General features: G+C 35.5%; 1 protein-coding gene across 1 annotated transcript; it reads left to right on the top strand.

The window, feature by feature from the left end:
- Positions 1-1,391: 1,391 nt before the first annotated feature.
- Positions 1,392-5,238, top strand: pax1a (paired box 1a). The gene is made up of 5 exons (XM_016485779.1): positions 1,392-1,519; positions 1,885-2,514; positions 3,455-3,588; positions 3,907-4,105; positions 5,150-5,238. Exons 1-5 carry the CDS (start codon positions 1,516-1,518, stop codon positions 5,236-5,238), a joined length of 1,056 nt encoding a protein of 351 aa, XP_016341265.1. The 5' UTR covers positions 1,392-1,515.
- The last annotated feature ends 8,445 nt before the right edge of the window (positions 5,239-13,683 follow it).

Below are 13,683 nucleotides of genomic sequence, written 5' to 3'. Positions count from 1 at the left end.
CCTCATTGTGTATCCACAAAATCTGACTACAAAGTGTAATTGCCTAATTTATCCAGAGGAGGGAGACTTTTGGCTCTCTGGTCTCAATATGTCCCTTGTAAACGAGTTTTGACCACGACTTAAACCTGTGGGAGTTTTTTGAAGGGTTTATTTTTGACGCACAACGCTCACCTTGACATGGCAACGATACCCTATTTCACAAATCGTGGGCATAGTTACAACACGTAGGCTATATGATACCGATGTCTATTAATAATAGCACTGTTTTGTTACGCTATAGGCTCTCCGCACACTCTGTCTTGTGTTCTCACACTACAACAGCAGACTAAAGACTTTTGCTCCTTGATTTCGTTACAATAACCTAAGCATTTCCCCCAAATGTTGTGTGATGAGCTCGAAAGATGTTCTCCATGTGTTGAAGTTGGAGACTTGTGATCTACACACATGTACAGATAGTGACACCGCTTCTTGTTCTATTGGGTCGTCTGTAAACTTTTACAAGTGACATTTTGTGAGCTAATAAACGATACCTTCTTTACTTCCACAGGAAACTCTGTGAGCATGCTGTGATAGTGTTGGCCTTTGGAATTCAGTCAATACCCTATATAGTCTATGTAGTATTCATGTGACAACGATTCTTGCATTGGATCTTATTTGGAACATGTGTGCTGATAACTTAGGTTGGCTACGTTTCTTTGTAATGTGCATTACATGTGTATATGTTTTTTTTTTTTTTTGGTTTAGCAAATTGTGTATGTTTAATTGCTAGTGATGGTTTAGACACCAAAAGTACGAAATACACAAATGAAGAGCCTGGTATCGCAGGGATTCAATGTTATGGTAGTGGCGCATGGCTAAATCATCAAGCTTTCACTTGGTGTACGATTTTTGCTCTGCAAAGGCGCACTTTATTCAGAAAAGCAGAACGCAGATTTAGCGTTTAGAATACGTGCAAAATACACGTGATACTCTCATAACATACGTCTCATTCTCATAGCATACACTTTCCGGAACCTAGATGCCTAAACAACTCTACTGTTCCCCAGACCACCCCTTTCCATATTCCAAAATTGCATATAGCCTATTGCTTAATGTATCATCATTGTAAGAAATGCGTCAAGATTAAACAAAGCTTTGCTTTTTCCTTCTTATCTGAATTAATATATTGAAAAGGTTAAATTGTGCATATTGGATACGCGCACACGTGCAGCCTACCCGAGGAATCCTGGACCAATGAAATGAACCCGTCGCTCTCCGCGTAACCAGTTAGATTGACGTGGAGGACGCGTCAAATTAACTCCAGCAAACTTCACCCTGCGGGATCAGACAAATCCCTCTTTAACGGGAGAGGATCACTCGTATCCCATTCTACCCTAGACAAGTTTGGCATGTAGAAGTTTTGCGGCCGGAGTAAACAAAAGTTTGTCGAAGTCTTCAGAACATCACAAATCTACTGCATGCTGCAGCGTTCAGCCATTGAGGGAAAACTTTTAAAGACACGCATCGCAAGAGCAAATGGGTGAGATCTCGTTCACATCTGCACGCTTATTTTGCAGAGAGATGTTTTATTTAGACCAGAAATAACCGTAACTCTGAGCCTCAAACTGAATTGTCAAATGTTTGCTTTGGCTATTTAAATAATTCAAATAAAGCTACTGTGCGATGCCTACTATACAACGACTGTCTTATTATAGGTCAATACTATGTATTATTTCTACAGACAATTTCGAGTGTTAAAAATGTCGGAGAATGCAAAAAAGGTTCTCCATGTTCATGGAAAAATCTTGGATTTGCTAAAGTCACTCAATATGTACATGATGTGCCATGCTGTTTTACGACATTCATTTCCCACAGCATAGGTTTAATGCCTTTTGTTTCTTACAGAGCAAAACTACGGGGAGGTGAACCAGCTGGGGGGAGTTTTTGTCAATGGACGTCCTTTGCCCAATGCAATACGATTACGAATCGTGGAGTTAGCCCAGCTTGGCATCCGACCCTGTGACATAAGCAGACAGCTTCGGGTCTCCCATGGCTGTGTGAGTAAAATCCTTGCGAGATACAACGAAACTGGGTCCATTTTGCCAGGCGCAATCGGTGGCAGCAAACCACGAGTTACGACGCCGAATGTAGTAAAAAACATACGGGAGTACAAACAAGGAGACCCGGGAATTTTTGCATGGGAGATCCGGGACCGTCTTCTCGCGGACGCAGTATGTGACAAGTACAATGTTCCCTCGGTCAGCTCTATCAGCCGGATATTAAGGAACAAGATTGGAAGCCTCTCCCAGCCTAACCAATATGAAAATGGCAAACAAGCACCTCCGCAGTCCAGCATCTCCTACAACCATATATACCCGTATTCATACCCCAATACAATGTCTCCTTCCGGGACCAAAATTAACAATCCTCCCGGTGTCCCTGTCACGGGTGGGCATGTAAGCATTTCCCGCGGTTGGCCTTCGGCGCACATGGTCAGCAATATACTGGGTATTCGGGCTTTCATGGATCCTTCAGGTGAGACTCATTGTACAACAATAGGTTTTGACAACAAATCTTAAGTGTACATCAAACGGTCACATATAGGCCTCAGCCTCTCTATAGCCTGATTTGCGATGCTTACACAAAGCAAACTGAAGAGGCCTATGCAGTCACCTAATGTGTAGCCTATTGCAAACATTGGAACCATAGATAAAGTTAGATACATTTTAAAATTAAACATTTGACATGAAATTTAGAAAACAGAGTATTAAGACGTATTCTTGCACACATACGAATAACCGAGTAGGCCTTCGGGTTCTAGGTACTGTAAAAAGTGTTACCTTAAATAGCTGTTTCTACCTGATTAAACCCATACAATGATTTTTATGTATTTATGTTGACTGAATCATGTTAAATAATATTTACGACTAAAACATTTTTAGATGATTTTTCAGTCTAAACTGAGCAAATTATATTGTTTTATATATAAACATTTTTTTTAATTAATTATGTATATAAATAGGCTGTTTTTATTACTCAATTGTAAGTTATAACGAATAAATGCACGCATTAAGCGACCCAAATATATAGTATAATAACATCTCATTATAATGTGCATAATTATAATAAAACGTGTTGTTGAAAATACTGTATTAGAATATGTTCTTATATAAGCGAATATGTATAATATATTGTTACTTGGAGTAACTGATGATAATATATTTATTTAAAATCCGTTTAAGCAAATATGCATGCATGAATTTTCGCTTAATATGTATGCATTTTACATGTGCTGCACATTTGTGTCGAATGGTTTAAAATATGTCGTTTAAATCATTCAGTTACAAGGGATACTATCGCTGACATTGGTTAATTCCATAAGTAATGCTTTATTCCGCTTGGGGTAATTTTGATTTAGCTGGTTGCAAAGTAAAGCAAAAACAGAAAGTTAAATGCATTTAATGTTTTTTTCTAGCTATTGCTAGCGCTGAAGGATACGCACCAAAAATGGAGGACTGGGGTAGTGTGAATAGAGCGACATTTCCCTCTGCTCATGGAGTCAATGGAATAGACAAATCAGCTATTGATGCAGACATAAAATACCCTCAGGTATTTTATTGTTACTGATACAAACTCTGTTCATAAATCATTTGGATGACTTTGGATGTCACAGTTATCTTTCATGTTATTTTGTAATTACATAAGTACTGTGTAATAAAAAATGAAGTACCTAAAATATAATTGTATATTTTGTTTTTATAGAGCTGCTAATACACCTTTAAAAATTCTATTGCACGCCTATTTATATGTAATATAGCCACAAAACGGAAATACAAAGTGTTACCTTATCATGTATTATTTGTATACTATATATATATATATTTTTTTTTCTGCTTAACGTGCTTGTTTTTCCTCCTGTTTCTTCAGCCTTCGTCGACTTTGCCTAGTTATGTCCCAGCATGCGCGTACTCTCCCTCCAACCAGTATGGCGTGTACAGTGGCCCGGCAGGCAGTTATGTGAGCCCAGGGCATCACTGGCAAGCCCAGGGCACCAGCCTCTCCCACCCTGGCGGTGGCGTAGCGATGCACCCGAGTGACATCCATTCTTCTATGGCGTTCAAACATGGTATGCATAATCATACTTTGATATCGGTCACACTTCAACTGCTGTCCATTATCAATGAGATTTGAGTATAATTGCTCACAGAGCGAATTTTCCACGGGCATCTTAACTGACTTTAAAGTTTTTTTTTTCAATGACTCATTTTAAGATATTTATACACTTCTTAAACGCCCATAATTAGATTTATATTATCATTCACTTTACTTTCTAATTGCTAGAAACAACACCTGGGGAGATAAATAAATAAATGTTCCAACTTTTATATAAAAGCCTGATAGGCTAAAACCATTAGGCATGCACATAACATTTCTTAAGAGAATGAGGTCATGCAGGGTAAAGTGAGCGGTGTAAGTACACTCTTAAAAATAAAGGTTCCAAAAGGGTGTTTTTGCAGTGATGCCATAGAAGAACCATTGTTGGTTCCCCAAAGAACCTTTCAGTGAACAGTTCCTAAAATAACCATTTTTGAAGAACATTTTAAAAATCTAAAGAAACTTTTTCAGCTATGAAGAACCTTTTTCTGCATTTGAAAGGTGCCATGGATGTTCAAGGTTCTTCATAGAACCATTGATGCCAATAAAGAACCTTTATTTTTTAAAGAGTGCATTGTAGTATGATCTCAGTTGCGGTCTATATGCTCACCAGAATGACTGGCCTCATTAATAGGCCTATCTGAAATGCATTTCCATGATTAATTACTATGCATGTCTATGATTAACTATTGTAGGCGTTATGCATTAGCTTACTTTAACAAACGATACATTTTATAAATTCAAAATAAATATACATTATTGAATAAACGGTCAGTATTTGTAATACGTAAATATGAAAATTACAAGTATATTTCAAAAGCGTTTAGCCTATTTTAGATTTGTTTTATTAAATGTATTTTAGAGGAAATGTAACAGTGGCCAATTTTTGAAAATCGAATCGTCTTTTTGAACATGCCCCGATCCCATAGATTTACACAGAAAATGCGTGATTGGATGTGAGGAGAGTTACGACTTGTTTTCTCTCTAAATATGTTCTCCTGTTTGTCCTCCGCAGGAGACAGAAAACCACCGAGTCCCTTAAGCAAGCAGCACGAATCCTTGAGCAATATACACGGACTCAGCCTTTCTACCTCATCCTCGTAACAGCACATATAGCCTACATCAGTTTAGAAATGATCGCATTTCAAGAAAGCAAACCGTAAGTTCAACCAATGCACATCTTTCGACGGTGTTGTGCTGTTCGAATTGAGCGCTCTCGGAGAACAAGATCTTTGTAAAGCCGAATGAATGTATCCGACTTTGTTCTTTACTCTAACTATAACTGTCTCCAGGCTGCGTTGTTTGGTGGTTGGCTGTTTAACCATTATACTGTCATACTGGGTTTGTCTATATGCTATTTATGACAGCGACAGCATATAGCGGATGCAAAAATGAGATTGTAAAGTCTTAAAGCTAAATCACGCATCAGTACAAAATAATTTTTAAGGAATGGCAATACATTACATAGAGGTGTACAATAAATAAACCCTTTGTGAGCAAAGTAATTCATTGTTAATGTAAATATGAAGAAAGCTTTAGTTATATATTTTTATAAATTCATGTGTAAATATGCTAAATAAAGGTATTGCATAACATCTCAAGTCAATATCGTTATTGTCTTTTTATGAGTACTTAATTTCACTTCAAATTCTCGCAAAGATATATGGAAATGTCGGTAACACTTTATTTTAGGGTCTCTTAACTAGTTGCTTATTAGCATGCATGTGACTAGAATATTAGCCATTTATTAGTACTAATTAAGCACATATTAATGCCTTATTCTACATGACCTTATTCTACATCCCTAATCCTACCCAATACCTAAACTTAACAACTACCTTACTAATTATTAATAAGCAGCAAATTAGGAATTTATCGAGGGAAAAGTCGTAGTTAATAGTGAATAAATGTTCCCTATTCTAAAGTGGTACCGACATTTCTATAACAAACTGCTTTTCTATGCTCATTCTGCCTAGTGTTTTCAGTACATTTGTGTCCACTCTAAATTAGCAGCAAAAAGTGCTATAACATCTGCATTCTTGCTGAATTTTCAGTAAGAGAGTGTTTCACGCAATATACTCTGCACGGAGCGATAAGGCCATTTTGCTGTTTTCTCATGTGCGCTACTGAGCGTAATGGTGCTTGTCCGCATTTGGCGCCTCCAGTGATGCTATCTGTGTTGATGCTGGATCATTGCCACATGCACGGTGCAAAATTGATTACGATATATATATATTAGGATTACATAAATATCTATAGATATAGATATTCCTCGATTGGGAAAGTTGCGTAAAACGGTTCTACAGTCATTTTGCTTAAAGCATTTGTGATGACATTGGTTGATGTTTGTTTGCAACCTTGTGGAAGATGCCGGCTCGGCATACATGTCTTCGAGTAATAGGCCTATATGCATAATCAAAAACCGTTTGCATTATATTCGACGCGACTATTACTATTATTATTATTATTATTATTACCAAGCCTATACTACGTTTTATACTATTAGTTAAAGAATTGTATGTAATTCTGATGGCTACAAGAGTTGTAGTTTTTATATAGTTTTTTTTTTCTCTTCATAAAGGATCTGGGTCGCATTTCTCCAAAGCATCATAAGCCAAAGCAGATAGTAGAAACAATAATTGCAATCACCTTATACAATTTTCCCGAAATCATGGTTAAACTGTAAGCAGGAGTCCCACTTGAAAATCGTAGTAGATCTACGAGCGCTCTCTGTAGCAATCCTAGAGTTTTAGGTGCATGGTAAGCTCAGTGTCTTGCAATCGCCTGCAGGTCAACGGTGAAATGACAGCTAACTGTAATACAACTACAGCTATACAGCATTCATGTAGCCTAAATGTTATGGCTTTAAAATCATAATACTTTATTTTATACGTCTACTTTTTGTAAAAAATGTTAATCGATTATTTAAAATAGTTTTTAAAAAATGCATAAAAACATAAAAATTAAATAATAGATCCTACTAACTAAATAAATCATTGTACCTGATTAACACGAACTTGCAAAAAAAATAGTTTGTCATGACTTCTTCTCTGACACCCAAAGGGCTCTCGCCAGCGCTGGAGTGGTATGTCCCCATCACCGTGGAGGAGTAAAGAGCACCTCTTGATTCGTGGACACTGGAATTAACTAGACTAGAAACGTGCACACGGAAAACGGAGACTATATAAAAATACATAGGCTAATCTCAAAATTGTATTTAATCAATTAGGAATGAACTGCTGAGAAAATAACTTTAAATATGTCCGGGGGGGAGATAAATTGCAAATATTTTAAACAAACAAACCGTTATAGGCCATAATGTTACAATGACAAACAACTGTCATTTCAGTTGTGTGAAAATTAAAAGAAAAGAAAGGAAGGTTGGTACCTTGGCACCAAGTGAACAGAAAGAGAAGATAGGCCTACATCACTACCGTACATCAATATCGGTGTGATATTTGTTTGAAGCGGTTATTAATTGATACAGCAACACGTTTTATATATGCCAGACATTATGCCAAAATGAATTGTGACCTAAACATCCATTACGTTATCTTTTTAAAAACAAATTAACACTATTTGCACTCCTCGGAGCCAAACATTAGTGAGAAAAGAAAAGAAAATAGTGTTTAAAATTTTATCGATGGAACCTGTCTTGTTGAGCAATCAGTAAGTAATACTGATACAAATCGCCTATCAATATATTATCAATATTAACTGACAGTGTCGGTTCAAACATTTATCCACGACCATTATGATAAGAGTTTCCTAAACCATATTTTCCAAATTCCGAATATTATTGTGCAAACGATACAGTAATCACAACAAAATGTCACTAAACGACAGTAGCATATCCGACTCCATTATGCTCTCTGTTAATAACATTAACACAATAACAACTACTAAAATAGGCTAAATAAATGCATACATAAATATACATACACGAATGATTGAATGATCGATAAATGTCAAAATCTTAATTTACAGTCTAATCAAGGATTTAAGCATGCAATGCAAATATTTATATAAATAATCTTTTATGGCACAGGATCGTTGGTCAAGGTGGAACATACACTCGCGCAAGCTTGTAAAATGTGGTTTTTCTAGTTCTGCACTGTTGTTAGTGGAAACAGAAAAAAAAAAGAAATGTCGCGAATGTTCGCTGAATGAGGATGAAAGTAAAAGATCGGTGTCACTGATGGATGTTTTTCAGTCCATTTAATTTTCGTAAAAGGTGATGTTTTTCACAGCCAAATTAACAGTTCAAAGTTGAGTTCTAATTCAAGTTCTGTTATGTTCATTTCTGGGCTTTCTGTAGCAGTAATGTTCTAGAGACTCAGCCTGATGATTTCATGACGGAAAGATCTCTGTTACACGTCCCTGAAACATTGCTGACACTCTATGAATGCATGTACTGTACTTTCCTGCCGTATTAGGCATATACATATTTCAATGACACCATAGACATAAGACTGGTAGTGAGCAACATAACTCAGTGTATGGTAATAAGAAATGCAGCGTTTTCCCAGTTCAGGTTTTCAATTCTTTCAACATGCCTCTAATACGACTTTTCTTATTTTCCCCCCCTTTTTTAAAACCAATTTATGTATTTATATTCTTCGGTTATTACGATTATTGTAAAAAATGGTTTTATTATATTATTGTTTTTCCTCAAAATAAATAAATAAATAAATAAATTTGGGAATGAAACAAAAAGTTAAAACTCACTTTTTATGAATGAATATATTGTAGCGTTAACATGATTCTAAACCAATATGTTGTATATCAGCATACTCATTCTTTCTTGGGGACTGATATGGAAATTTCACAAGATGACATTTCCTAAATAGATTGTAGGGTATTACAGTCAAACAAATATATATATATATATATATATATATATATATGTATTTAATTATACAAATTATGATGCAATACATGTGTAATATGAACTGTGAGTTATTAGTAGGCTATACACTGTATTTTACAATAACTTCTGCAAATTCAGGACCTTAATAGAAACCCTAATTGTTTCACATGCATAGACAGGTGGAGAAGAAGCAAAACCCATTATTAAAATGGTAAATTACAAGACACATATCTAGTAGTGCCAGAAATGAAATAATCTCTGCCAGTGTCCAGTGATGTCTGTTTAGACAAAACCATTTAGCAGCACTTGGTTGAGCTCTGATTTAATGATGTAATGCAAAACTTCTGCAAGATTTACTTCCTCACTTTAAATTAGTTTTACTTCCTTAAATGTGTAAAGACATGTTCCCACGCTGAACAGATTTAACCTGCTATAACTGTTAGTCCAATACCTTCTGTCATTTGATGTACTTGTCTGCAAATTAAAGTGTCACGTCAACAATCACACAGACTTTTGGGCTAACAATTGAGATAGTGATGCTGCTGTAAACTTCGAAAGAGATGTCATCTATTTGTTAGTACTGTTGTTATAGCAAGGTCATGGTTATTTTGTACATGAATCGATAAAATGTTGTTGTTACATTGGTGCTGTTATAGGACACATTCCTAGTATTACAGTTTTTAAGCACCGTTTACCATTTGTTTATTTATTTAGTTGCTAAGTAGCCGCTTGCACTTTACAGATTTCATTACAAACAACATACAAAATACTAATTTCAGAAACAATGGACCTAGAGTGCAGAATAATGTTCAGAATAATTTAATAATAATAAAAACACACTTTAAATGTTAAAAATAAAGCAAAAATCCAAAATAATGCAATAAACTTGAATGGAATAACATTAGGTGTAACATAAAACTCTACAATAAAAACTATAAATAAACTATAAATTACTATTTTATATAATAAAAAATAATTTAAATGAAATACCATCAAATGTGAAGTGTCACATGGGGATTTCAGGAAATGTCATGCTTTTTTTTTTTTTTTTATACTGTAAACTATTTTATATAATAAAAAATAATTTAAATGAAATACCATCAAATGTGAAGTGTCACATGGGGATTTCAGGAAATGTCATGCTTTTTTTTTTTTTTTATACTGTAAATAATAAGATGAATTTGTTTTTACCTCCAGAAACTGCATGCATAGCAGATGACAATGAATTGTCCCATAAGTCATTGCTCTTAAAATTATCTCCAGGGTATCTGTTGAATATCAAATATAAGATCAGGACTATATCTGATAGTCATGCATTGAGGATCTCAGAAATGACACTATGGTTAAATATCTAACATACCATTTTCATGAAACAGTATACTATGATTTTTTTATAGAATGGTTATAGATTAAGTTAGTGAAACCGCTACAAAAATAGCAGGTGATTGAAATTCATACACTACTTTTTGTTGTTTTTGTTGTTACTGTTTTTTTTTTGTTGGGTTTTATTTTGCTTTAGCTGCTACATTTTAAATAGCCAACGTCAAGTCCAGTTAAAGGTTCTCCTTGACTATAAAAACTCAGTTCAGTAGTTCAGTCTATACATCCCTCTATCTAATGCCGTTTTTATGAATTTTATCTTCACTATAAGTGTTTTGATGCTAATATCTAAAAATCCGGTCCCACTTTCTATTAAGTGGCTTTAACTACTACATACTTACATTTAAATTAATCATTTAATACAATGCATGTATTGTGTACTTACATTGTATTTATATTTAAAAAAAAAATGCCTGCATGTAATTACATCTGTAATTAATTTCTGTTATTACATTTATAGTATACACTGTTATGACCCACCCCTTACACCTTAACCCACCCTTAAACCTATCCTTACCACCAAACCTGAGCCTAACCTTCCCCGTATCCCACCTCATTAGCAGCAGAAGTGTTTTGCAATACAATATGAACACAATAAGTACATTGTACTCATTTTTTGATGTAAGCACATAGTAGTTAAGGCCACCTAATATAAAGTGGAACCAAAAATCCTGTATATGCACTGTAAATCTTTAAAGTGAAGAATGTTGTTCACCTACAGGCAGCCTTGGAGCAACAAGCTTAAACAGATACTCAGTGGTGAAACAAATCTCATCTGTTAAGCCAAACAATAGTAAGAGGTATGCTTTTATCGAGTCAGATCAGTACTCCTATCCTGAGAGTGAGTGATTTGTCATTGTCTCTGTTGTGTAAAGGAAAGATAGGACTGGCTCTGTAGAAACAAGTGCTCATCATCAGCCATTGGAAGTGATGCAGCGGCTTCACATTACAATGTTATTTAATGTTAATGTCTGCCTGTGTGACTCAGCGCTTCTGCATTTAGATGAATTTTGCACTGTCTGAAGTCAAGGATTAGTTAATGTCTTGTAACTATGTCAGTTTTCCGAAAAGCATCTCAAACAAGATCTAAACAGTTAGTCATATCCTAAATGCTGATTGTTGTCCTTTAAAGGGGTCATATGATGCGATTTCAATTTTTCCTCTATAATTATGTCCCCACTGGATGCAGCGAATGCCTCATTTATAATGGGTTTTCATGTTTTTGAATCATCGCTCCGGCCTGACAGGGCATCATCACAATATGGTAAGGGGCGTAACATTTCCGTCACACGCTTGAGGTATTCGGCCAATCATAACGCACTGGATAGCTGGCCAATCACAGCACACCTTGCTTTTCAGACCGATGAGCTTTGTAAAGATCGACGCATTTCAGAAAGGCGGGGCATAGAGGTGAAACAATAATGTATAGTATGTGGAAAATAATGTTTTTTTTTACCTTAAACTGCATAAACACATTTCATTACACCAAATACACAAAATAATGTTATTTTTAGCAACATCATATGACCCCTTTAATATAACAGATGATTCTCTACTAGTTTTCAAGTCGTTGCAACCACTCACCACATCAACCGGTCACTTTGGAAGCTGAGACACACAGATGGGACAATGACATTTATCTTTACTAATTAAAACATGTTCATTTCCTGTCTGACTTCCCCCTCCCAACAGACATGCTTCTTGGATGAATGATTTGCTTTGGAGACAAAGGCTGTGCAGCCTTAAATGTGCAAAAAACACAGTTTCTCTTTGATCATAGTACCTAAATACTTGATGAATGATGACTGCAATCAAATTACTAGGCCTACAGCAGCAAGAAATGTACATGGTCAGTTTCTGCATTGGATTAAAATGCACATTCTGTCATCATTTACTCACCCTCAAGTTGTTCCAAACAACAGTTTCTTTATTCCGCTGTGCATAAAAGAAGATATTTTGAATAATTTTGGAAACCAAATAGTTACTGACTTCCATAATATGAAAAAAAAAAAAGCTTAAAAATGCTATGGAAGTCAATGGGCACTAATAACTGTTTGGTTACCCACATTCTTCAGAATATCTTCTTTAGTGTTCAGCAGAAGAAAGAAATGCATACAGGTTTGGAACAACTTGAGAGTAATTGATGACAGAATGTGCATTTTTGGGTGAACTATACCTTTAACAGTGGTTATGTAAATACTGTAGCTACAAATCGTCATGTTTCACGCATGAAGATGAGACAGAGATCTTTTGGTAGAAAATATGTGCTCTGGAAAAATGCTTCTGCATCCGTGGCTTCTGATGCAACAATTCTATATGTGTGGTGAACAGATCTCTGGGAATGGAAGAAGATGATTCCCCCTAATTTTCAGGGACTAGAGAATTAATCATCTGCTAAGATGCCCATCTGTGATTTATTTAAGGAACCGAAATATGTTATGTGTGCTTCCTGCCATCTCATGTATTTCTGCAATTACCATCAAGCTGTGTGGCAATGCATTTCACTGTCTCTGAACTATTTTTTGGCACCAGTTCTTATGAGGTGAAAATAAGATGATGACTTCCCTCAGAAAAATATTTTTGTGGTTAGCCACTGTTCTGTCTTGGTTTTGTGCCTGGTTTATTCAAATTTGAACAACATGAGCAATACTTTAATGGGCAAAACAGGAATAAAAATATTGTCATTTTACCCCAGTAGTTTTTTTTTAATGTGTTATGCAAATTGATGTCATTTAAATTATGGTAATTTGCCTTGGACATCGACTTCTGTAGCAATTTTGTTGTGTGAAAATCCAACTTTTACAGTATATATGAAAACATTATGCCATTATGGCTGAAAAATTATAAAAAATAAAGGTTCCAAAAGGGGGTTCTTTGGTTCCCCAAATAATTGTTCAAGGAACAGTTCTTCAAAGAACCATTGAATAACATTTTTATAATCTAAAGAGCCTTTTTCTACAAAAAAAAAAAAAAAACCCTTTTGTCAAATGGAAAGGTTTCATGAATGTTAAAGGTTCTTCGTGGAACCATTGATACCAATAAACAACCATTATTTGTAGGCGAGTACAAGCCTTGTCCTGGGGTCACTGCACAATTCAGTAAACACAGTTTTACTTAAAATGTGTGACCTCAATGGTAAATCTACATCAGAGGCACTCAACATGTACAAATGCATGAACTGAATTCAGAGGTAAATGTTTTTCAACTGGAGTGTCTGGTTATGTGAGAGATGGTGAGACAATGCTTACAGCAATGGTGCGTAACTCAGCGCTAGTGACGACAGATAAAGTAGGTAAGCT

Source organism: Sinocyclocheilus anshuiensis, unplaced genomic scaffold (assembly GCF_001515605.1).
Source record: "Sinocyclocheilus anshuiensis isolate Anshui unplaced genomic scaffold, SAMN03320099.WGS_v1.1 scaffold797, whole genome shotgun sequence".
Taxonomy (NCBI): domain Eukaryota; kingdom Metazoa; phylum Chordata; class Actinopteri; order Cypriniformes; family Cyprinidae; genus Sinocyclocheilus; species Sinocyclocheilus anshuiensis.
Note: the sequence above shows the minus strand (reverse complement) of the source record. Positions and strands in the feature narration are given on the sequence as shown.

Bases quoted from the DNA above. Each gene is read 5' to 3' on its own strand.
- pax1a (XM_016485779.1), top strand. The intron at 2,515-3,454 runs GTGAGACTCATT...GTTTTTTTCTAG, and splicing joins GGCTTTCATGGATCCTTCAG to CTATTGCTAGCGCTGAAGGA. The intron at 3,589-3,906 runs GTATTTTATTGT...CTGTTTCTTCAG, and splicing joins CAGACATAAAATACCCTCAG to CCTTCGTCGACTTTGCCTAG.